The sequence below is a fragment of the Symphalangus syndactylus genome, chromosome 24 (assembly GCF_028878055.3).
Source record: "Symphalangus syndactylus isolate Jambi chromosome 24, NHGRI_mSymSyn1-v2.1_pri, whole genome shotgun sequence".
Taxonomy (NCBI): domain Eukaryota; kingdom Metazoa; phylum Chordata; class Mammalia; order Primates; family Hylobatidae; genus Symphalangus; species Symphalangus syndactylus.
Window position 1 is genome coordinate 39160904 of NC_072446.2, and position 25849 is coordinate 39186752.

The 25849-nt window shown below is 43.3% G+C and overlaps 1 protein-coding gene across 9 annotated transcripts in view; it reads left to right on the forward strand.

Annotated features, from left to right (window-relative positions):
• Positions 1-23499, forward strand: part of CDK5RAP1 (CDK5 regulatory subunit associated protein 1) — a 39963-nt gene extending 16464 nt beyond the window's left edge. For 4 of the 9 annotated variants that reach the window (XM_055265593.1, XM_055265597.1, XM_063633746.1 and 1 more), the window contains exons 8-14: positions 4323-4553; positions 9757-9854; positions 11263-11318; positions 13039-13169; positions 16409-16558; positions 21834-21974; positions 23215-23499. In XM_055265593.1, coding sequence (XP_055121568.1) covers positions 4323-4553; positions 9757-9854; positions 11263-11318; positions 13039-13169; positions 16409-16558; positions 21834-21974; positions 23215-23295 — 888 coding nt within the window. In that variant the 3' untranslated portion in view covers positions 23296-23499. The other 5 variants (XM_063633749.1, XM_055265596.2, XM_063633750.1 and 2 more) reach the window with 4 other exon arrangements.
• The last annotated feature ends 2350 nt before the right edge of the window (positions 23500-25849 follow it).

Sequence of the window (25849 nt, forward strand, 5' to 3'; positions counted from 1 at the left end):
AATACTTAAATATACTGAAAAGAGGGAATAGTATAATGACCCCTCTGCCCCAGCTAACAATCACCTAAATTTAACAATTGTTGCATTTTGCCATATTTGTTTCATTTACTTTTATTTTTTATTTTTTTTTTGGCTGGAGTGTAGTGGTATGATCTTGGCTCACTGCAGCCTCCACCTCCTGGATCCAAGCGATTCTCCCGCCTTATCCTCCTGAGTAGCTGGGATTACAGGTGCCTGGCACCACACCCGGCTAATTTTTTTTTGTTTTTTTTGAGACAGAGTTCTGCTCTTATTAACCAGGCTGGAGTGCAATGGTGTGATCTCAGCTCACCACAACCTCTGCCTCCTGGGTTCAAATGATTCTCCTGCCTCAGCCTCCCGAGTAGCTGGGATTATAGGCATGCGCCACCACGCCTGGCTAATTTTGTATTTTTTAAGTAGAGATGGGGTTTCTCCATGTTGTTCAGGCTGGTCTCGATCTCCAGACCTCAGGTGATCCTCCCACCTTGGCCTCCCAAAGTGTTGGGATTACAGGTGTGAGCCACTGCGCCCGGCTTAATTTTTGTATTTTTAATAGAGACGGGGTTTCATCACGTTGGTCAGGCTGGTCTCGAACTCCTGAGCTCAAGTGATCCATCCGCCTTGGCCTCCCAAAGTGCTGGGATTACAGGTGTGAGCCCACCACGCCTGGCCTCATTTATTTTTTTCTTATTGAAAATGTTTTTCAAAGTAGAGCATGTCATTTCATCCTTAAGTATGCATCTCTAAAAAATAAGGATATTTTCTTTTTTTAAAAAAATCTTTTTATTACTTATTTATTTATTTATTTTTGAAATGGAGTTTCGCTCTTTTTGCCCAGGCTGGAGTGCAATGGCACAATCTTGGCTCACCGCAACCTCCGCCTCCCAGGTTCAAGTGATTCTCCTGCCTCAGCCTCCCAAGTAGCTGGGATTACAGGTGTGCACCACTACACCTAGCTAATTTTGTATTTTTAGTAGAGATGGGGTTTCACCATGTTGGCCAGGCTAGTCTCGAACTCCTAACCTCAGGTGATTCACTCGGCTTAGCCTCCCAAAGGGCTGGGATTACAGGCGTGAGCCACCATGCTTGGCCTATTTATTTATTTGTTTATTTTGGGACAGAGTCTTGTTCTGTTGCCCAGGCTGGAGTGCAGTGTTATGATCTTGGCTCACTGCAACCTCTGCCCCCGGGACTCAAGTGATCCTCCTGCCTCAGCCTCCTGAGTAGCTGGGATTATAGGCACGCACCACCATGTGCTGCTAAAGAATATTTTTATTTAATTTTATTTATTTATTTAGAGACGGAATTTCGCTCTTTTTGCCCATGCTGGAGTGCAATGGCACGATCTCAGCTCACTGCAACCTCTGCCTCCTGGGTTCACGTGATTCTCCTGCTTCAGCCTCCTGAGTAACTGGGACTACAGGCATGCGCCACCATACTTAGCTCATTTTTGTATTTTTAGTAGAGATGGGGTTTCACCATGTTGGGCAGGCTGGTCTCGAACTCCTGACCTCAGGTGATCTACCTGCCTTGGCCTCCTAAAGTGCTAGGATTACAGGCATGAGCCACCGTGCCCGGCCAAGAATATTTTTAATACCATTAGTTCTTCCAGTAAGATTAACAAAAATTGCTAAATACTGTCTCATTCCAGTTCATCCTTATTCAGAGTTCCCCAATTGTTCCTTAAGTCATTCTGCATTTGGTTTGTATGTCTTTTTATATATGTGTGTGTATTTTACTTAGTTTTATATCCTACTTTTTAATAAACTTTTTGTTTTGGAATGACTTTATATTTACAGGAAAATTGCAAAGAGTTTCCTCGAGCATTGCCATCTTTCTTTGGTACATTTTTTGGTGCTGTAATCCCAGCACTTTGGGAGGCCAAGGCAGGAGAGTGCCTTGAATGTAGGAGTTCAAGACCAGCCTGGGCAACACAGGGAGCTGCTGTCTCTATTACAAAACAAACAAAGCAAAAACTAAGAGATTAATATTGGTATGTTACTATTAACTCTCTTCAGACTTTATTTGGATTTTGCCAGTTTCTCCACTAATGTCTTATTTAGTTTCCAGGATCCAATCCAGGATCCACATTGCATTTAGTATATCCTGCTTTTTAGATTAACAATATGTCATAACTTATACAAATAAATAGCCTTTATGGAGACTGGAGTTATGACAACTAAATGCATCACATGGTCCTCGATTGGGATTCTGATCAGGGAAAAAAAATTATAAAGAACATTATTTGGGCCAGGTGTGGTGGCTCACACCTGTAATCCTAGCATTTTGGGAGGCCGTGGTGTGCAGATTGCCTGAGCTCTGGAGTTTGAGACTAGCCTGAGCAACTTGGCAAAACCCGTCTCTACTAAAAAATACAAAAAGTTAGCCTGGCATGGTGACACACGCCTGTAGTCCCAGCTACTCAGGAGGCTGAAGCAGGAGAATCGCTTGAACCTGGGAGGCGGAGATTGCAGTGAGCCAAGATCACACTAGTGCACTCCAGCCTGGGCAACAGAGTGAGACTCTGTCTCAAAAAACAACAATAACAACAACAACAACAAAACATTATTTGGACTATTGGTAACATTTGATTTATGGAAAGTAGATTAGATAATAGTATTGTATCAATATTTCTGATTTTGATAATTGTCCTGAAATTATATAGGAGAATGCCCTTGTTTTTAGGAAATATATACTAAAATATTTGGGAATAAAAGAGTATGATATCTGTGACTTTTTCTCAGAAGGCTTAAAAAAATGTAGTCATATGTGTGTTGAGAGAGAGTGTATATGAATGTCTGAATGTGAATGATAAACAAATGGGGTGCAGTGTTAACATTTGATGAATTTGGGCAAAGAGTATATGGGAATTCTTTTAATATTGCAGTTTGTCTGTAAATTGAAATTATGTCAAAATAAAGTTACAAAACAAGTCTTTTTTAGCAACCATTATTTGTGAAACTTTATAATATAACATTTCTATTTTTTGAGATGGAGTCTCGCTCTGTTGCCCAGGCTGGAGTGCAGTGGCATGGTCTTGGCTCACTGCAGCCTCTGCCTCCTGGGTTCAAGCGATTCTCCTGCCTCACCCTCCTTAGTAGCTGGGATTAGGTGCCTGCCACCAGGCCCAGTTAATTTTTTGTATTTTTAGTAGAGATGGGGTTTCACCATGTTAGCCAGGCTGGTCTGAACTCCTGACCTTGTGATCCGCCCACCTTGGCCTCCCAAAGTGCCAGGATTTCAGGAGGGAGCCACTGCACCTGGCCTATAACATAAATTTTCAAACAGACAAATAGAAAGACTAGTATAATAGAAAAATGTGATTGTTAACATTTTGTCGTACACCTATCTCCATGCACCCATAAATGTATTTTTTCTGAACCATTTCAAGTAATTTGTAGACCTCAGGACACTTGCCCCTAGATACTTCAGTATGTATCTCCTATGAGTAACAATTTTTCTCTTCATAACCGTGATATCATTATCATATGTATGAAAATCAATAGTTATTTAAGCCAGACACTTTGGGAGGCTGACGTGGGAGGATTGCTTGAGTTTAGGAGTTTAAAACCAGTCTGTGCAACATGGTGAAATCCCATCTCTACAAAAGTAAACAAAAGTAGTCCCAGCTACTTGGGAGGCTGAGGCAGGAGGATTGCTTAAGCATGGGAGGTTGAGGCTGCAGTGAGCTATCATCGTGCTGCTGCACTCCAGCCTGGGCAACAGAGGGAGACCCTGTCTCAAGAAGAAGAAGAAAAAAAAATCTAAAACAGCTCCTTTGTTTTTTGTTGTTGTTGTTTGCTTTAAATGATGCATTAACTTTTTGAAGAGATCAGACATGAGTCTCCTTTGTCTGATTTTTTCCTCATGTTGTCATTTAATATATCTCCCTGAATTCTGGTAACTGGAAGTTAGGTGTAACAGCTTGATTAGTTTAGGTTAAATATTTTTGGTGAGAATACTTTACATAGTCATGGTGTATAACATTCAAATAACAGATCTATCATAAGTTAACCATTATTGTGGATTATTGAGTTTGTTTCCAGTTTTGATTCTAAATAATGTTTTGAAGATTAATTTTTATATAAGGCTTTATTATGAGGTTTAGCTCTTTAGGTAAGATGTCTAAGCTTGAAATTATTCGGTTATAGACACAACACACTTATAGGTGACTCTTGGTAGGGTAGATTTTTCTTTTGTTTAAAACAAAAGATATATTAATTTCAGCTAATTTTTAATTAGTGTTTTTTTATGAAGCTACCCAAAAGTTTTAAAATTCCAATATATTTTCCCATGTTTAGGGGCTGAAAGAAGTGACACTTCTTGGTCAGAATGTTAATAGTTTTCGGGACAATTCAGAGGTCCAGTTCAACAATGCAGTGCCTACCAATCTCAGCCGTGGCTTTACCACCAACTATAAAACCAAGCAAGGAGGACTTCGTTTTGCTCATCTTCTGGATCAGGTCTCCAGAGTAGATCCTGAAATGAGGATCCGTTTTACCTCTCCCCACCCCAAGGATTTTCCTGATGAGGTGAGCGTCAGGTTAGCTGTGACAAACTGATATTAGTATTCTTGAGCATTCCAAAGGCTGGACCCAGTAGGGATGCAGCAGGGACCTGGAATCCTGCTTAGGGATCCTGTGGGGTATTGCTGCATCACCCTCTGGATCTGCTGGTCCTTTGAAGATTTAAAGTCCACCAGGGGCTGGTCACGGGGCTTACACCGATAATCTCAACACTTGGAGAGGCTGAGGCAGGTAGATTGCTTGAGCTCAGGAGTTGGAAACCAGCCTGGGCAACATGGTGAAACCCCGTCTCTACTGCAGATACAAAAAATTAGCCGGGTAGGGTGGCATACGACTGTAGTTCCAGCTACTTGGGAGACTGAGGTGGGAGAATCACATGAGCCCAGGAAGTCGAGGCTGCAGTGAGCCGAGATCACACCACTGCACTCCGTCCTGGGTGAGATAGTGAGACCCTGTCTCGAAGAAAAGTTTGCCAAGGTGGGAGTGGAGGTAGGACTGATATTCAGCGGGAGGTTAAGACCACCTACGGGACCGTGAGGGCTATACAGAGAGGATTTGTTACAAAGTGGGCAGCTGAGTGGTAATAATGGTGGTGGGGCGGTAATGGTGGTGTGGGGCGGACAGGAAGGAGGTGATGTGGTGCTCTGGGAAACAGCCCAGACTTTCGCCTCGGACAGACCCGGGTTCAAATCTCAGCTTTTCCACTGCTTTACCAGTGAGCATGTGATGTTTTAAACTTTTCATCTTTATCTGTAAAATGGGGTTAATAAGGGGTTAACAATTACCTCCTGCTTTGAGTTGTTGTGAAATAGATACAAAGGCATACCTTGTTTTATTGCACTCTGCAGATATTATGGAGTTATTTTTAACAAATGGAGGGTTTGTGGCAACTCTGAATAAGTCTGTCAGCACCATTTTTCCAACAGCGTGTGCTTACTTCATGTCTCTGTGTCATATTTTGGTAATTTTCACAATATTTCAAACTTCATTATTATGTCTGTTATGGTGATCTGTGATCAGTGCTATTTAATGTTATTCTTAAAATTGTTTCGGGACACCATGAGCCACACCCACATAAGACAGTGACCTAAATTGGTAAATGATGTGTGTGTTCTGATTGCTCCACAGATGGCCATTCTCCCATCTCTCTCCCTTTCCTCAGGCCTCCCTATTCCCTGAGACACAACAATATTGACATTGGGCCATTTAATCACCCTACAATGGCCTCTAAAGTGCTCAAGTGAAGGGAAGGGTCGCAGGGCTCTCACTTGAAATCAAAAGCCAGAAATGTTTAAGCTTACTGAGGAAATCATGTTGAAAGCCAAGCTAGGCTGAAAGCTAGGCCTCTTATGTCAGCCAGCCAAGTTGTAAGTGCAAAGGAAAAGTTCATGAAGGAAATTAAAAGTACTACTCCACTGAACACGTGAATGATAAGAAAACAAAACAGCCTTTTTGGCTGGGCGTGGTGGCTCACAGGCCGGGCGCAGTGACTCACACCTTTAATCCCAGCACTTTGGGAGGCCAAGGTGGGTGGATCACTTGAGGTCAGGAGTTCTAGACCAGCCTGGCCAACATGGCAAAACTCTTCTCTACTAAAAATAGAAAAATTAGCTGGGTTTGGTCGTGCAGACCTGTAATCCTAGCTGCTTGGGAAGCTGAGGCAGGAGAATTGCTTGAACCTGGGAGGCGGAGGTTGCAGTGAGCCGAGATTGTGCCACTGCATTCCAGCCTGGGCAATAGAGTGAGATTCCGTCTCAAAAAGAAAAACAAAAAAAAAAAACCCAAAAAAACCACCACCAACAAAACACCCAGCCTTTTTGCTGATACGGAGAAAGCTTTGGTGATCTGGAGAGAAGATCAAAGAAGCCGCAGCACTGCCTTAAGCCAAAGCCTAATCCAGAGCAAGGCCTTAGCTCTCTTCAGTTCTCTGAAGGCCAAGAGAGGTGAGGAAGCTGAAGAAGAAAAGTTTGAAGCTAGCAGAAGTTGACTTACAAGGTTTGAGGAAAGAAGCCATCTCTCTAACATCAAAGTGCAAGGGGAAGCCATAGTGCTGATGTAGAAGCTGTGCAAGTTATCCAGAAGATCTAGCTAAGATCCATGATGAAGGTGGTTCTACTAAACAACAGATTTGCAGTGTAAATGAACAGTCTTCTATTGGAAGAAAATGTCATCTGGGACTTTCATAGCTAGAGAATATAAATCAGTGCCATTCTTCAAAGCTTCAAAGGACAGGCTGACTGTCTCTTGTTTCCTTTTAAAAAAATTAGAGGTAGGGTCTTGCTGTGTTGCCCAGGCTGGTCTTGAACACCTGACCTCAAGCAGTTCTCCCACCTAGGCCTCTCAAAGTGCCGGGATCACAGGCGTGAGACACTGCGCCTAGCCAGACTCTCTTGTTAGGGGCCAGGGCAGCTGGTGACTTTAAGTTGAAGCCAGTGCTGATTTGCCATTCTGAAAATCCTAGGGCCCTTAAGAATGATGCTAAAGAGGATGTTACATCCTCCACTGAAGTCGTGAGCCCCTCAAAATCATCCATGAATGTTGAAATCAGTGTCTTCCAAACTCCTATTAATGTTGACATTTCCACCTCTTCCCATGAATCATTAATGTTCTTAATGGCATCTAGAATGATGAATTCTTTCCGGAATGTTTTCAGTTTACTCTGCCCAGATCCATCACAGAAGTCACTATCTATGACAGCTATAGCTTTATGAAATATATTTCTTAAATAAGAAGTGATCTTATATAAACTAAAAATTAAAATAATAGGGCTTGAAAGTTGAAATTACTCCTTGATCCATGGGCTGCAAAATGGATATTGTGTTAGCAGGCATAAAAACAACACTAATAATCTCCTCGTACATCTCTTTCAGAGCTCTGGGATGACTAGGTGCATTGTCAATGAAAGTCATATTTAGAAAGGAATCTTTTTTCCTAAGCAGTAGGTCTCAACAGTGAGCTTAAAATATTCACTGGTGGCTCATCCCTGTAATCCCAGCACTTTGGGAGGTTGAGGCAGGAGAATCACTTGAGCCTATGAGTTGGACACCAGCCCAGGCAACATAACAACTTTATAGTTTTTATTTTTTATTTTTATTTTTATTTTATTTTTTTCGAGACTGAGTCTTGCTCTGTCACCCAGGCTGGAGTGCAATGGTGCGATCTCAGCTCACTGCAACCTCTGCCTCCCAGGTTCAAGCAATTCTCCTGCCTTGCCTCCCAAGTAGCTGGGACTACAGGCACGCACCACTATGCCTGGCTAATTTTTGTATTCTTAGTAGAGACTTAGTAGAGATGTTGGCCAGGCTGGTCTCGAACTCTTGACCTCGTGATCCATCCGCCTTGGCCTCCTAAAGTGCTGGGATTACAGGCATGAGCCACTGCGCCTGGCCCTATAATTTTTAAATAAAAAAATTAGCTGGGCATGGTGGCACATGCCTTTAGTCGTAGTTACTTGGGAGGCTGGAACAGGAGGATCGCTTGGCCTAGGAGTTCAAGGTTGGGGTGAGCTACAGTTTCATGGCACTCTAGCGAGGGTGATAGAGTGAGACCCTATCTCGATATATTAAAAAATATATATAATGAAATTAAGGTATGTACATTGTTTTCACTTAATAGACTGCAGTATAGAGTAAATATAACTTTTATTTGCACTGGGAAACCAAAAAATTTGTGTCACTCACTTTATTGCAATATTCTCGTCATTGTGGTGATCTGGAACGAAACCTGTGATATCTCTGAGGTATGCCTATATTGTGTCAAAGGTACTTAGCACGGTGCCTGGCATGGAGTAGGTAGCCCACATCTGAAACCTTTTTTTTTGGAGGTTTTTTGTTTCAGTGAAAAGTCTTTCTTTTGGCCCCCACTTTCATCTTTTTTCCTTTGGATTGTCTTCTTATTGAGTTGTAAAAGTTCTTTACATATCCTTTATTTTTTTGACCATTGCAAAGGGGCCTTTCTTGCAGTGGAGGAGAGAAACTGGACTCTGTTCTCTTTACGTTTTCTTTTCTTTTTCCTTTTTTTTTTTTGAGATGGATTCTCACTCTGTCACCCAGGCTAGAGCGCAGTGGTGTGATCTGGCCTCACTGCAACCTCTGCCTCCCAGGTTCAAGTGATTCTCCTGCCTCAGCCTCCTGAGTAGCTGGGATTACAGGTGCACACCACCATGTCCAGCTAATTTTTGTATTTTTAGTAGAGACGGGGTTTTACCATGTTGGCCAGGCTGGTCTCGAACTGCTGACCTCAAATGATTTGCCCATTTCAGCCTCCCAAAGTGCTGGGATTACAAGCATGAGCCACTGCACCCAGCCTGTTTATGTATTCTTGATTCAAATCCTTTGTCAATATGTTTTCAAATATTTTCCCCTAGTATCAGTTTTTTGATGGTATCTTTTTTTTTCCTTTTTTCTTCTTTTAAAAATTAAAAAAAAAAATAGACCCAAGGTCTTGCTATGTTGTCCAGGCTGGTCTTGAACTCTTGGCCTCAAGCAATCCTCCTGCCTTGGCCTCCCAAAGTGCTGGGATTACAGAGGTGAGCCATGACACCTGACCTGATGGTATCTTTAAAAGTGACTAGTTTGGGCTGGGCGTGGTGGCTCATGCCTGTAATCCCAGCACTTTGGGAGGCTGAGGCAGGCGGATCACTTGAGGTCAGTATTTCTAGTCCAGCCTGGGCAACATCATCTCTACTAAAAATACAAAAGTTAGCCAGGTGTGGTGGTTTGCGCCTGTAATCCCTGTTACTGGGGAGGCTGAGGCAGGAGAATCGCTTGAACCCAGGAGACAGAGGTTGCAGTGAGTGGAGATGGCACCACTGTACTCCAGCCTGGGCAATGGAGTGATACTCTGTCTCAAAAAAAAGAAAGTGACTACTTTGTAAGCTAGATGAAAGAAGTGCCATTTTTTTCCTTCTTTGCCTGCTGACCCTAGTGTCAGCGCTACCTGTATTCAGCTCCATGGCTTTAATCTGACCTCTACTTGCTTTCTTCTCTCTACTCTTTGAAAGCAGAGATGCCATCAGGTGAAATGTCTGGGACAAATAGAACGGGGCTTGAACAAAAGTTAGGGAATAGGTGATTTTGTGTGTTTGGTTTAATTAACCTCCTAATTATATGAAAATTGACCTTGGAGGATACATAGTAAGAGCAGTGTTGCTTTCTGTAAGGTTCTTTGGTGAGATTGTGATTACCTATAATGTGTTCTGTTTCATCAGGTTCTGCAGCTGATTCATGAGAGAGATAACATCTGTAAACAGATCCACCTGCCAGCCCAGAGTGGAAGCAGCCGTGTGTTGGAGGCCATGTGGAGGGGGTCAGACTTGCTTGGAGAGGGGGCATCCCTCACTTTTCCATGTTTCCTTAATGACCAAACAATGTCTTTGTTGCCAAGAACCTAGCGCAGTATGTGGCACAAAGTAGCTGCTCAGTAAATATTTATTGTATGACTAAGCCACTGGGCACTGGAGTTTGCTTCTGCTCACTTCATAAGCAAAGGCTAAGGACTGGTCACCCATTTTCACTGTTTAGTTTAAAAAGCATAAATATTTACTGAGCAGCTACTGTGTGACAGTAAGTATTTATTGTATGACTAAGCCACGGGGCACTGGAGCTTGCTTCGCTAACTCCATAACATAGGCTAAGGACCGGGTCACCCATTTTCACTGTTTAGTATGTTTTTTTTTAATTAAGCACCTATGGTGTGGCATACTCTGAGATTTTAATTCTTTAATGTTAACATTAAGGTTTTGTTGCATCTTGGAATTTAAATGTCACTCTATGTGTTCACTTTCTTTGAGAATAATAAGTATTACACAGATGAGACTGAAGGGGGAATCTGTCCCAAGGCAAGCTGTATGGAATTAGTGCTTTGTCTTGTTTTCCACAGAGCATAGTGTTTTAGAGGTCCTCTAAAATGTTTAATCTGTCTAGATTTATTAGTTAAATAAAAAAAGCTATTTAGAATAGTTTATGCTGGCCAGGCACTGTGGCTTCTGCCTGTAATCCAAGCACTTTGGGAGGCCGAGGTGGGCAGATTGCCTGAGCTCAATAGTTTGAGAATAGACCAGCTTGGGCAACATGGGGAAACCCAGTCTTTATACACACACACACCTGGGCAACATGGCGAAACCTGGCGAAACCCAGTCTCTACACACACAAACACACATACACACACACACACACACCTAGGCAACATGGTGAAACCCGGTCCCTACACACACACACACACACACACACACATGCACACACCTGAGCAACATGGTGAAACCCAGTCCCCCCCTCCCCCCCCCACACCTGGGCAACATGGCGAAACCCAGTCTTTACACACACAACACACACACACTAGCTGGGTGTGGTGGCGCACATCTGTGGTCCCAGCTACTCAAGAGGCTGAGGTGGAAGGATCACTTGAGCCCAGGAGTTTGAGTTGCAGTGAACCGAGATTGTGCCATTGCACTCCAGCTGAGAGACAGAGCGAGACTCTGTCTCAAAAAAAAAAAAAAGTAGTTTATGTCCTTAAATAAAAATTCATAGGCTCTAGATTAGATTAGAAGATACAGCTTGGATCAAAAGGGCTGTTTTGGATACTTTAATTTACTGGTGTGCCCTGCCATGTGGATGAGAAGTGATTACATGTGGGAATTCATAGCGTTATCTTGTTATAGCATTCATTTAAAAAGGTTGAATTTATGTAGGCCTTTTCCTTTTGTTCTTTATTGCAGATATTCAAGAGAAGCTTATGTGGAGTTAGTTCACCATATTAGAGAATCTATTCCAGGTACATTTAAGAAACTCATTCTGCTGAGCATGTTACTCTACCAGTGACCAGCCTTATGGTTAGATATAGGCAACTGTCAACACCTTTGGCATTTCCTTGTGTCACAATTTCATACCTTTTGTGCTCTTCTTCTTTCTCTTTCTCTCTCCTTGTATTCTTTCTTTTATGTCTTTCTGATTTTTTGTTGTCTTAGTCCTGCTGGAAATACTCAGATGTGGATCACCTTGTGGCCTCAGGGCTATAGAGATTCCTTTTCTATGGTCTTTGCATTTCTGGACATAGAGGAAAGACCTTATCTTATCTTGTAAGGTGACAAAGTTATGTCTAAATTAGTTCTGATTTGAGAACAATTGATATCTTTTAAAATGTGTGCTTTTTCTAACTAGCTTTATGGCAACTTATTACTGTACATTTTAGAGATAATTCTTTTCATATTATCTTATTCCATATTCCTCTTCTCTGTCCCCTTCCTCCTAATAAAATACTCTGTAGTCTTTTAGTTTAGATTTGGTTGAGGGTGTATAAATTTTTCCTCAAATTTCTAATTATTACAACTTTTTTTTTTTTTGAGACAGAATCTTGCTCTATTGCCCAGGCTAGAGTGCAGTGGCGCAATCTTGGCTCACTGCAGCTTCTGCCTGCCAGGTTCAAGCGATTCTCGTGCCTCAGCCTCCCAAGTAGCCGGGACTACAGGCCACCATGCCCAGCTAATTTTTGTATTTTTTGGTGGAGATGAGGTTTCACCGTGTTGCCCAGGCTGGTCCCGAACTCCTGACCTCAAGTGATCTGCCTGCCTCAGCCTGCCAAAGTGGTGGGATTACAGGCATGAGCCACTGCACCTGGCCTAATTATTTTAACTTTTATGCACAAATACTTTTGTTTTGATGGGGCAGGGTAATGCAGAGGCTAGGTATCTGGCTATGGGTCAAGCTCCACTGTTATAGGCTGTGTGACAGCAGATAAGAGACTTCATTTCTGTGGGAAGCAGCTTTCTCATCTGTAAAATGGAGTTAATAGTACTCACCTCATTGGGTCATTGGAATAATTTTTTGGGGGGGATAGGTTATCATTCTGTCGCCCAGGCTGGAATGCAGTGGCATGAACACAGTTCACTGCAGCCTTGACCTCCCTGGGCTCAGGTGATCCTCACACCTCAGCCTCCTGAGTAGCTGGGACTACACTTGAATACCACCCTGCCTTGCTAATTTTTGTATTTTTTGTAGAGATGGGATTTTGCCATGTTGGCCAGGCTGGTCTCGAATTCCTGACCTCACGTGATCTGCCCACCTTGGCCTCTCAAAGTGCTGGGATTACAGGGGTGAGCTACCGCACCCAACTGCTACTACTGTCTTAGATGACCATTGTATCAAACCAAATTCAGAAATATATTTTTGTATGAAGCACCACAAGGTTTTCACTGGTAAGAGGACTGATACGAAAATGTGGACTGCCTACTGTGTCCCTAAATGCAGCATTGGAGGTGGAAATACCTTTTCTAGTGCTTAGGGGAAATGTAGGCCAAGAAGCTGGTCTCTGTCATGGAATGCTGTGGATGAACAGGCCTATCCCGCCTTACTCTGTGGTATTTTGTTTTACTTATGAATAGTCCTAGAGAGGACCTTACAGTTGCTATCCCTCCCTTGTAATCCACATATGCCGAAGGCCTCCCTTGAAGGTAAACAGCAGGCAGTGACCTGTCATCCTTTGCTGTGTGTCACAGGTGTGAGCCTCAGCAGCGACTTCATTGCTGGCTTTTGTGGTGAGACGGAGGAAGATCACGTCCAGACAGTCTCTTTGCTCCGGGAAGTGCAGTACAACATGGGCTTCCTCTTTGCCTACAGCATGAGACAGGTGAGCCCTGGGGTTGGGGAGGACTGACATCATTCCTGACCAGTTTGGGGGTGATTGTAGAGAACTGGGCAGAAAAGAGAGTGGCGGCAAGGCAGTCCTTGAGAAACCACAGGCTCTTACGATTCACTTCCGTTCATTTTTCTAGTCCACTCTGTCTACTCTTTGAAACAGTTCAGCAATTTGATGATACGATTACTGTGCCAATATTCCTCTTCATTAAAATATTTTAAAATTATGTTTAGATTGTTTACAATTTGAATATGGAAGGAGAAAACCTTTTCTTTACAAGAAACCTAAAATTGTTTCTTAACATGCAGAACTCCTTTTTGGTCTGCAGATGTGATTTCTTTTACTGGGGCCCCTGGTCATCTTCGCAGCCATCCTCAGTGATTCCTTATTTCTATTTTCCTAGGCAAGTGAACTCACTTGGAGGCTTCCCAGGAAACAAAGCAGATTCCCAGGCAAAGCAGAAGGAGATTAGGAAAGAAGGAGAGATTAGTGCACTTTTCCTGCAGAGAAGGATAGTCCTGGTTGGCTGTCATTTTCTTGATTGTAGGCATGGATTTGCATGGTTCACTCCTCATTCCCTCAGTCACCTTTGTGGCAATGTGCTTGTGTTTGGGCAGGAGGTTGAAGGACCCCTGTGGCCAGGGGGCTCAGAAAAGCTGGCTGACGAATGACTGAACCCGTGACTTTATTGTCATTGTTACTGAGCTGCCATCAACCAAACTAATTTTTTTTTGTTTTTTTAAGAGGCAGTGTCTTTCTATGCTGTCCAGGTTGGTCTCAAACTCCTGGCTCAGGCAGTCCTTTCACTACGCTCTCTCAAAGTGCTGAGATCACAGGCGTGAGTCATGACACCTCAACTAATTCATTTTAAAGCCACTGCGTAGTGTTCTGTGGGCAGTGTAACTGTGCCAATGTATGTATCGTATTCATGTATCTTTTAGTGTTTTGGAGAGATGAAGCTTTAGAGGAGCTGTTAGTTTCTGTTTTGCTTCTTTTTTTTTTGAGACAGAGTCTCAGTCTGGCTCTGTCGCCCAGGCTGGAGTGCAGCTGTGTGATCTCGGCTCACTGCAAGCTCCGCCTCCCGGGTTCATGCCATTCTCCTGCCTCAGCCTCCCGAGTAGCTGGGACTACAGGCGCCTGCCACCACGCCTGGCTAATTTTTTGTATTTTTAGTAGAGATGGGGTTTCACCGCATTAGCCAGGATGGTCTCAATCTCCTGACGTCGTGATCTGCCCACCTCGGCCTCCCAAAGTGCTGGGATTACAGGCATGAGCCACCGTGCCTGTTTCACCATGTTGGCCAGGATGGTCTTGATCTCTCGACCTCGTGGTCCACCCACCTCAGCCTCCCAAGAGAAATTCTTTTTTTTTTATTTTTTGAGACAGAGTCTCGCTCTTGTTGCAGTGGCACGATCTCAGCTCACCACAACCTCCACCTTCCGGGTTCAAGTTTTTCTCCTGCCTCAGCCTCCAGCTGGGATTATAGGCATGTGCCACCACGCCCGGCTAATTTTGTATTTTTAGTACATGTTGGTCAGGTGGGTCTCAAACTCCCGACCTCAGGTGATCCACCACCTTGGCATCGCGAAGTGCTGGGATTACAGGCATGAGCCACTGTGCCCCGCCTGAGAAATTCTTTTTAATACTAGGATTGGTAGAGGTGGGAGGATCACTTAAGCCCAGGAGTTTGAGACCAACCTGGGTAACACAGGGAGACCCTTCTCTACCAAAAAAAAAAAAAAAAAAATTAGCCAAGCGTGGTGGCACATGCCTGTGATCCCAGCTATTTGGGAGGCTGAAGTGGGAGGATCACTTGAGCCTGGGAGGTTGAAGCTGTGGTGATCCAAGATTGTGCCACCGCACTTCAGTTTGGCAACAGAGTGAGACCCTGTCTCAAAAAAGAAAAAAAAAAAATCCTAGGGATGGGAAATGGGTTTTCAGCTTGTGGCAGAAGCATCCTATGGTCAGTGAATATGAATGTTCACTTTGGGACCTAATTCCTAAGTTAGGGTTAAGGTTATAGGAACTTAATGAAGAACCTAGTGGATGAGAGTAAGCACTCAAATTGTGCCTCTGCCGCTTAATAACTATGTGACATTGGGCAAATGTCTTGGTTTCCTCATTTGTGAAATGGGGATAACATTAGTACCAACCTCATAGGGTTGTTCTGGGGATTAAGTAAGATAATATGTTTAAAGCAGTTATAATTGTGTTTCATGCATAGTAAATGCACAACAGAGGTAAGTTATTATTGTTAATAGTAAGACAGAATGGAGTAAACGCTGCAATATTTTTAGGATTCTCCATTTTCCTCTGTGGATACTTCTCTTCAAGGTAGATTGGTTTAAATGTCCAGACTTTGGTATATAGATATTCCTTTTATTCCATACTTTTGTCTAGCTCAGTGGTTCTCCAGCTGTACTGCGCATGAGCTTATGTCATAAAGATATAATACACACTGTGGTTTTGGATGATTTAAAGGTGTTTTAAGGATAAATTCCCTTTTTTCTTTTGGACTAGGTAATACATGCTTGTGGTATAAAATTCAGAAGGTTAAGTGGTGTACATGAGTAGTTCTTCCTTCTTCCCAGGTTGCCTAGATTTTTAGTTCCTTCCCTGAAGGCAACCACTCTTAGCAATTTCTTTTGTAACTTTCTGGGGATATTTCATGTGTTTATAAGCATGCCTGTATGTATTCTGTCTACACTAAAGTTATATGTGTTGATCTGTACTTTGCTTATTTCAAGTAACAGTAGATTTTGGAGAACAATCCACATTAGTACATATAGAACTATCATTCTGTTTAACAGCTGCACAATATTCCATTGTATAGATAAACCATAATTTCTGTGACTACTTGCCTATTGAAGCATTTAGGCTGCATTGCATCTTATGTCTTTATAAATAGTGCTGCTGAGTAACCTGGTATATGTGAATCATTTGGTATATATGTACAAGTGTAACGTTAGGATAAATATCAAGAGTAATTTTGAATCTGTGATTTTCACGTGCTAAATTTAGAATTTAACCCTTGCAAAAATGTGACTCCACTACATTTTTATCTTGGAATGCTCCCAGAGCCAGAGAAACCTCTTGCCTCTGGCTTGGGTTTCTGTACATGTGTCTGTTACTTGTAGGTAGAATGAACATGGTCCCCCTCTGTGCATTAAGAATAGATTCTACAAGTCCTTGGTGACCTCCATCTTCTCTCTTTTTTTTTTTTTTAATAGAAGACACGGGCATATCATAGGCTGAAGGATGATGTCCCGGAAGAGGTAAAATTAAGGCGTTTGGAGGAACTTATCACTGTCTTCCGAGAAGAAGCAACAAAAGCCAATCAGACCTCTGTGGGCTGTACCCAGTTGGTGCTAGTGGAAGGGGTGAGGCCATATGTGTGTGTTATATTGTTTTTTATGTTTCAGAACATTAGATCTTTGATTTTTTTTTCCTCATTGTGTTGCCTAGGCTGGACTCAAACTGCTGGGCTCAACTGATCCTCCAGCCTCAGCCTCCCAGGTAGCTGGGACTACAGGCTAATGTTTTAAATCAAAGTTTTTGTAGTTTTCAGTATACAGATTTTGTCCATGTTTTGTTAGATTTACACTTAAGTATTTCTTTTCTTTTCTTTTTTTTTTTTTGAGACGGCGTCTCGCTCTTTTGCCCAGGCTGGAGTGCAGTGGCACAGTCTTGGCGCACTGCAACCTCTGCTTCCCAGGTTCAAGCGATTCTCTTGCCTCTGCCCCCAGAGTAGCTGGGATTACAGGTGTGTGTCACCACGCCTGGCTAATTTTTGTATTTTTTTAGTAGAGACAGGGTTTCATCATGTTGGCCAGGCTAGTCTCGAAGTTATCTGCCCACCTCAGCCTCCCAAAGTGCTGGGATTACAGGCATGAACCACCATGCCTGGCCTTTTTTTTTTTTTTTTTGAGATGGAGTCTCACTCTTTCGCTTAGGCTGGAGTGCAGTGGCACGATCTTGGCTTACTGCAACCTCTGCCTCCCAGGCTCAAGCAATTCTCCTGCCTCAGCCTCCAGAGTAGCTGGGATTGCAGGCACCCACTACCATGCCCAGCTAATTTTTGTATTTTTAGTAGAGATAGGATTTCACCATGTTGGCCAGGCTGGTCTCAAACTCCTGACCTCAGGTGCTCCACCCACCTTGGCCTCCCAAAGAGCTGGGATTACAGGTGTGAGCCACCGCCCTCGACCACAAAGCTCTTTCTTATACATCCAACATAGCCATTACTTACTTGGGGCTAGAAAATAATTGGGTTTTTCAAGGCTAGCAGTTGGAGTCATTGCTTTCTCGTAGAGGAGACTTTCTTTCCTCCAGACATGGCCAGTTTAAAACACCAAGTTGCTATGTCCAGAGTGGCAGAAAAGATGATAATGGCCCACATCACTCAGCGTTTACTGTCTGCCAGGAACTGTGCACTTTATGGCCATCAGCACAGAGTGCCACCACTGTCCTTGGAGAAAGGTGCTGTTATTAGCTCCCTTTTGTGCATGAGGGTACTGAGCTCAGAGACAGAGCATAACTTCCCTAAGGTTACACAGCTAGTGTGTGGCAGAGTCAGAATTTGATACAGCTCTATCTCCAGAGTCTATAATCACCCTGCCTTTCTTTCTTTTTTTTTTTTTTTTTACATTATAGAACATTTTAAACATATATAGACATAGAGGCTGGGCGCAGTGGCTCGTGCCTGTAATCCTAGCACTTTGGGGGGCCGAGGCGGGTGGATCACTTGAGGTCCAGAGTTCAGGACCAGCCTGGCCAAGATGGTGAAACCCCGTCTCTACTAAAAATACAAAAATTAGCCAAGTGTGGTGGCAGGCGCCTGTAATCCCAGTTACTTGGGAGGCTGAGGCAGAGAATTGCTTGAACCTGGGAGGCAGAGGTTGCAGTGACCCAAGATCACGCCACTGCACTCCAGCCTGGGTCACACAGCGAGACTCCATCTCGAAAAAAAAAAGATATTTCTTCAGTAAATATTTCAGTATATATGTCTAGAAGATGAGGACTTTCAAAAAATTACAAACAAAATGCTATCATCATATCTGACAATAATTGACAAAAATTTCTTAATATTCTTTTTAGATTTCCAAAGCACTTCCAATTTTCTTAATATTATCAAATATTTGCTCAGTGTTTTAATTTCCCTGTTTATCTCATGGATGTTCTTTACTCTTGGTTTTTTTCAAATCATAGAACCTGAAATCTCAATTTAATTGATTTTATTATTTATTTTTTATATTTTTTGAGACAAAGTCTCTCGTTCTGTCTCCCTGGCTGGAGTGTGGTGTTGTAATGATAGCTCACTGTGACCTTGAACTCCTTGGGCTCACGCGACCCTCCTGCTTCATCCTCCCGAGTAGCTGGTACTGTAATGTGTACAACCATGCCTGGCTAATTTTTCAAATTTTTTGTAGAGATGGGGTTTTGCTGTGTTGCCCAGGTTGGTCTCAAACTCCTTGCCTTATGCAATCCTCCTACCTCAGCCTCCCAAAGTTCTCGGATTACAGGCATGAGCCACTGCACTGGCCTGAACTCTCTTTTTTTAAAAAAAAATTATTGTAAAACAACTGCAAACCCATAAAGAAGTTCCAAGTGTATTATGAAGAACTTTTTTTCCCCTTGAATCATTTCAGAGTAATTTGCTAACCTGATGTCCACAAACCCCCAAATACTGTAATGTGTATCTTGTACAAACAGGGACATTCTCCCAGATAACTGTAGTACAACTATGAAAATCAGGAAATCAACCTTGTTAGATCACTACCATCCAATCCTGAGACCCCATTAAGTTTCTCCAGATGTCTTCGAACTGTGCTTTATAGGAAAAGGATTTGGTTTAGTGTCATATGTTGCATTTAGCTGTCATGTCTCTCTAGTCTCCTTTAGTCTAGGATGGTTCCTCATTATTTCTTTGACTTCCATGACCTTGACACTTAAAGATTACAAGCCAGTTATTTTGTAGAATGTCCATAATTTGATGTACTTTCATGATAAGATTCAGGTTATGCATTCTTTGGCAGGAATACCAGAGAGAGGACGTTGTATTCTAATCGTATCCTGTGAGGTGGCATACAATTTTGATTTGTCTCATTACTGATGATGTTAACTTTGAAAACATGGAAGATACTGTCTGCCAGCCTTCTTGACTGTAAAGTTACTCTTTTTCCTTTTGTAACTAGTAAGTATTTTGTAGGGAATAGTAGAGCTTCCAAATCTCAGCTGAAGGTAGTTTCCCTAAAGCGGTATTCATTTAAAGACTGAACTCCTTCCGTGTCTTTGATTACTTAAGAATATAGCATGTCGTCAGAGCTTGATTTTCTAATGGCAGATTATGTGCCCTTTGGATTCTCTTTGGCCCATTATTTTAACCCCAAACTGGGTACCACTCAGTGTGTATAATGTAAGATTCTTATAATGATATGCTTCTGTCCCTTCCTCCTTCTTTTGTGCTATTGTTACAGAGTTTTACTTTTGTATCCCTAAATCATTATTATTTTTGTTTTAAACAATTATCTTTTAAAGGAACTTTAAAAAATGAGAGAAAGTCTGTATTTACCCACTCATTTACTATTTCTGGCATTCTTCATCCCTTGTGTACGTTCACGTTTTCACTGGGCATCATTTTCTTTTTGCTTGAAAGTCTTCCTTTAACATCACTTGTAATGCAGGTCTTTTGGCAGTGCTGCCGCTCAGCTTCTGTTTGTCTGAAAAGAACTTTATTTCACCTTCTTTTTAAAAATATATTTTCACCAAGTGTTGACTTTTAGGTTGACATTTTGAAGACATCATTCTGTTGACATCTGACATACGTGATTCTGACAGGTTTGTGGTCATTCTTCTTTACTCTTTGCCATTTTCTTTGGCTGCTTTTAAGATTTTGCTTTATCATTGTTTTTAGGAATTTGATGTGGCTGGGGTGGTTTTCTTTTTGTTTACCCCTTTGTGTTTTCTTTGGGATTTTTTTGAGGCTTCTTAGTTTCTGGGGTTATAGTTTTCATCAAATCTGGAAAAATTTCACCGGTTACTCTTCAGATTTTTTTGCTCTGCTTCCTCTTCCACCCACCTTCACCACTTCAGTACTTGAATTACACATATGTCCCACCACTTGATATTGTCCCAGAGGTCACAGAGATTGTTCCTTCCCTCCCTCCCTTCCTTCCTTTTTTTTTTTTTTTTCTTTTTTGAGACAGAGGCTCACTCTGTTGCCCACACTGGAGTGCAGTGGCGTCATCTCGGCTCACCGCAACCTCTGCCTCCAAGGTTTAAGCGATTCTCCTGCCTCAGTCTCCTGAGTCGCTGGGACTACAGATGTGCGCCACCACGCCCGGCTAATTTTTGTATTTTCAGTAGAGACAGGGTTTCGCCATGTTGTCCAGGTTGGTCTCAAACTCCTGACCTCAGGTGATTTACTTGCCTCAGCCTCCCAAAGTGCTGGAATTACAGACGTGAGCCACTGAGCCCGGCCAGAAAAACTTTTTTATTCTCTGGATAGTTTAGCCTCACTACTAAGATGTGGCCTTCTGTCAGGAATTGCTAGTGAATATATCCCAAGGAACCGATGAGCACAATTTCTACCCTCCAAGAACTTATGACTGTGACAAATCCATAAACTCTTCTATTTGGTGGTGGATTCCAGGCCACATGCGAGTTCTGGGAGCTGTTCAGTGGACAGTTCCCAGGTTACTCTCTTTGCCTGACTTCATGGAGTTTTATGCTACACATGCAAGTGTTAGTGTTCAGTGAAGACTCATAAGGACCCCCTACGTATTTCTGAAATTATTTTTCCGCTTTGCTCCCTCCTCTCTAGAATTTGCTTCACAGTTTCTAACTATTTCAGTCTCCCTGAACCTTGATCCATCTCCCTTCAGTGCAGGAAGGACCACTGTGCTGTGCTTGAGCTCTCCCCTCCTGCTTCACAGGCTCCCGTCTGGCATGTACCTTCTGGCAGAAAGCAGGGGTGATTGGGGGGCTCACTTTGTTTTCCTTCTCTCACAGTTCACAGTCTTGTATGATCTTTGTCCAGTATCCGAAAACAGTTGTTTCATATATTTTACCCAATTTGCTGGTTATTATTTATAAGGCTGAAGGGTAAACTTGTTTCTGTCTCTTTACCATGGCTGGAAGAGAAGGGTTTCTGTAGACTCTAGAAGTTAATCCCATCATAGTGATGTTAGTATCTTCCTGGCTCTGTCTTCTGTGTGTTGTGTTGGAGATTCTGCCTTTCTGTCTGTCTATTCAGTAATGGCAAGTAATCCAGGCCAGACAATCCCAGAACATTCATAAGTGACTAGTATGAGACCGTGTAAAGTGAAAGTTGGTTTTCCAAATGCATCACTCGTAAGTCTCTGGCTTTAGGCCTGTTGGAGGTCCATTCCTGCAGAAGGCAGTTCTGCACAGACTCATTGATTAATTGATTCATTATAATATAGTTAGCAAAACTTTACAGTGTTTCTGTTGTGGGCCATACACTGCCCTTGCTGGTGAAGCAGCAGCAAACACTGAGTCTTCAGTGATTCCTTGGTTAAAGAATGCTCTGTGGGTCAGACTCTTGGGGATCCGAGACAGAGAAGGCACAATTTCTACCCTCCAAGAACTTACGACTGTGACAAATCCATGAACTCTTCTCTCTTCTTTCTGCAGCTCAGTAAACGCTCTGCCACTGACCTGTGTGGCAGGAATGATGGAAACCTTAAGGTGATCTTCCCTGATGCAGAGATGGAGGATGTCAATAACCCTGGGCTCAGGGTCAGAGCCCAGCCTGGGGACTACGTGCTGGTGAAGGTGAGGAGTCCTTCTGGGCTTTTGGCTTGCACTGTGACATGAGTGTTGGTTTGGATATTTGTGGTATAAAGTTTTTTCCTAGAGACACATTTTAGTAAAATAAAAATCTCCTCTCAACCAGTACAATGGAATGGCACTTTGGATTGCATTTTAGACTGCTCCTTACTAATGCCTTCTTATTCTTCTTACCTATTCTCCTGCCCTGGAAGGGTTCCTTGTGGGAATTTGGTGAGTTGGGAGTATGCAGTGGCATGTAGTTTCTTGCTGCAGAGAGGCCAGGAGGTGTAAGTGATTTTGAGTGAGTAGAGAGTGTTCCCTGTCAGAGATCAACATTTTCTTTGTGATCTCTGACGGCTCAGGCCTCTCTAACTTACAGGTGCTCAAGTTTCTTGGGTGTTTTCCCTGGACTCTCACAGATCAGCTATATGGCTGTGGGATTTTCCCTCCCTTTCTTTCTCCGTTTCACTGGCGACATGCTTCTCTTATTCTCTCCTTCCATTTCTTCCTTTCTTCTGCCTTCTCTTCTCACACTGCCCAGTTCTGCTGCTGCCACCTTCCCTGTCTTGTTCTCATGTCTACTTTGCCTCAGAACCAGAAGCTGGCAGGACACGGACTGATGGGTTAGGCAGACACAGACTGATGCCCTAGAGCATCCACAGAAGTTCCTTTAAGGGCAGGGAAAATGCCTGTTTTGTTTCTGTTTGTTTATTTTTGTTTATCTTCTAGCACCTAGGGCAATTCTGAGTACAAAATATGTACTTAGTAAGTATTTACTAATGGACCAACTTGTCCTTATAGTAAGAAATGTGACCACAGATAACTTTGGGGTCACATTCTTTCAGCTGTCAATTGGAGGAGAGCGAACATTTCTCATCAAATGTTGGCTGTAAATACCCTAAGGAAGGATTTGACTGGCTCAGCCTTGGAGTTAGGAGGGCAGGGCCTGTGATGGGCAGTTTCACCTGAATTTTATGGTTAGAGCTGAGGAGGAGCCATCTTCCAAGAGAAAAGGGAGAAGTGGCTGGGACTGACCTGCTTTGACTTCTTAAATTATATCCATTGCCATTCCATGAGACCTTGCTTCCTACGAGGATCGGGGGCACACAGGAGCCATGTGGTCTCTGCCAGCCGGTCGCCTCCATCAGATTCCTTTTGGGGGCTTCTCCTCTGGAGGCTCCACGTGAAGTCCCAGTGCTACAGTCCTAGTTACTTTGCCTTCTTCTGCCTGGTTTTCTTTCAGATCACCTCGGCCAGCTCTCAGACACTTAGGGGACATGTTCTCTGCAGGACCACTCTGAGGGACTCCTCTGCATATTGCTGACCTGAGAAGATGGCCTCAGAGCTGACTTGGGCAGTCCTCCCCAACAGGAAGGGGAGACATTGCCGGCCACTGAGGAAAGAGGTCATGAAGGTGGAGATAAGCTGCAAGGGGCGAAGCAACTTTATGTCAGTGGAAAACGTGTCTCTTTAAAGCTGCTATGTGAACAGCTTTTACAGTCATTAAATTTACCTAAACTAAAGTTAACCCTTTGTCTCTCACTTTGACTTCATTTTTACCTTGGTTAGTGTTTCTGGAGTTTTCCCTGTAGTCTGTGTTAAGTGTTTCCCAACCCAGTTTCTCCTGTGAACACTGCTCCCTCTCTGGTTTTCTCCCCTGGGCCCTAGGAGGCAGAAACTGAAGGAGAGGAAGGTGGGGAGAACCATTTGCTTGGGAAAACTGCTCTCGACCTTTCTGACGTTTGCATTGGATGCCACTGACTTAGCTGCCTATCGCTGCACTTTATTTTGCATGTTTTACCTGAGGATTTCCCTCATGGACCTCTTTTTTTCTGGCACCAAAGTTGACTTTTAAATTGTTCTAAAGCCACTCAAGCAAAAAACTTGATAAAACACTCTGCTTTCCTTTACAACCCCCAACATAAAAAAATTATTTGTTGGAAAAAAATGTTTTTTTTTACATGAGATGAAACAATATTGTCTAGACGCGGTGGCTCACACCTGTAATCCCAGCACTTTGGGAGGCTGAGGTGGGTGGATCACTTGAGTTCAGGAGATCAAGACCAGCCTGGTCAACATGGCGAAACCTGACTCTGCTAAAGAAAAATCCAAAAGTTAGCCGGGCATGGTGGCAGGCACGTGTAGTGCCAGCTACTCAGAAGGGTGAGGCGGGAGAATCACTGAACCTGGGAGGTGGAGGCTGCAGTGAGCTGAGGTCATGCCACTGCCCTCTAGCCTGGGGGACAGAGCAAGACTCTGTCTCAAAAAAAAAAAAAAAAAACTATTAATTCAAAATGTAAGCTGGGGATGGTGGCTCATACCAGTAATCCAACCACTTTGGGAGGCTGAGGCGGGTGGATTGCTTGAGCCCAGGAGTTGGAGACCAACCTGAGCAATGTGGCAAGACCCTGATGTTACAGGAAAAAAAAAAAATTAGCTGGGTGTGGTGGTGCAGGCCTTGTAGTCTCAGCTACTTGAGAGGCTGAGGCGGGAGGATCACTTGAGCCTAGGAGATAGAGGCTGCAGTGAGCCGCAATTACACCGCCACACTCTAGTCTGGGTGACAGAGCAAGACCCTTTCTCAAAAAAATAAAAAACAAGAAAAACCAACAAAACTTACAGATATGGGTTAGCTCTATCACTCATTTCTTTAAAAGTTTTCATGAGTATTCAGTCAAAACCAACTATCCCCTTGAAATGTTATCTGTCTGAATTTCCAAGTGGACCACAGGACTCTCTTGGAATGTCCTCAGAAGGCTGTGTGATGGATCAGGCACAGAGTAAAAACCCAAGTCCTCTCAAATGGAAGAGGAAAAGACAAGGATAGAAGCAGCTTTTCAAACTTCATCTTCTTTCCTATAGCTGTGGTCTCTTCTTCCTCCTCTGCCTCCTTGGAAGCCTCCTTGCCCTCCAAAGCCTCCCTGCCCTCCAAAGCCTCCCTGGCCTTTGCCACCAGTGGAAAAAAAGCCTCACAGATTTTTTTAGCCTGTGAGGTCTGATAGCACTTGGAGTTTTAGAAAATGTCATTACCAGGCGGGGCACAGTGGCTCACGCCTGTAATCCCAGCACTTTGAGAGGCTGAGGCAGGTGGGTCACCTGAGGTCAGGAATTCAAGACCAGCCTTGCCAACATGGTGAAACCTTGTCTCTACTAAAAATAACAAAATTAGCTGGGCATGGTGGTGGGAGCCTGTAATCCCAGCAATTTGGGAGGCTGAGGCAGGAGAATTGCTTGAACCCAGGAGGTGGAGGTTGCAGCGAGCCGAGATCGTGCCATTGCACTCCAACCTGGGCGACGAGCGAAACTCTGTCTTTAAAAAAAAAAAAAAGTCATTACTTATTAGCCTTTAAACAAATTATGTCTCTTTTCCCTTGGACCTATTAGTAGGTTTCGAGTAGTGGTTCTCAGCCCCCTTCACCACCAAGGTTATTTCATTCTGTGGATATCATGAAAAAAAATCCAAGAGATGGTAGCATGGAATTTTTGGAGTCAGAGGACTTTGGTTCACATCCCCACTTTATTGCTTGAGAGTTGTCTGAAATTGAGTAGTTAATTTACTCTTGTCTGTCTTGTGTTTTTTGTTTTTTTTTTTTTGAGGTGGAGCCTCGCTCTGTCACCCAGGCTGGAGTGCAGTGGTACGATCTTGGCTCACTGCAACCTCTGTCTCCTGGGTTCAAGTGATTCTCCTGCCTCAGCCTCCCGAGTAGGTGGGATTACAGGCGCCTGCCACCACGCCCAGCTAATTTTTTATTTTATTTTTAGTGGAGAAAGAGTTTCACTGTGTTGGCCAGGCTGGTCTCAAACTCCTTCCTGACTTCAAGTGATCCGCCTGCCTCGGCCTCCCAAAGTGCTGGGATTACAGGCGTGAGCCACTGTGC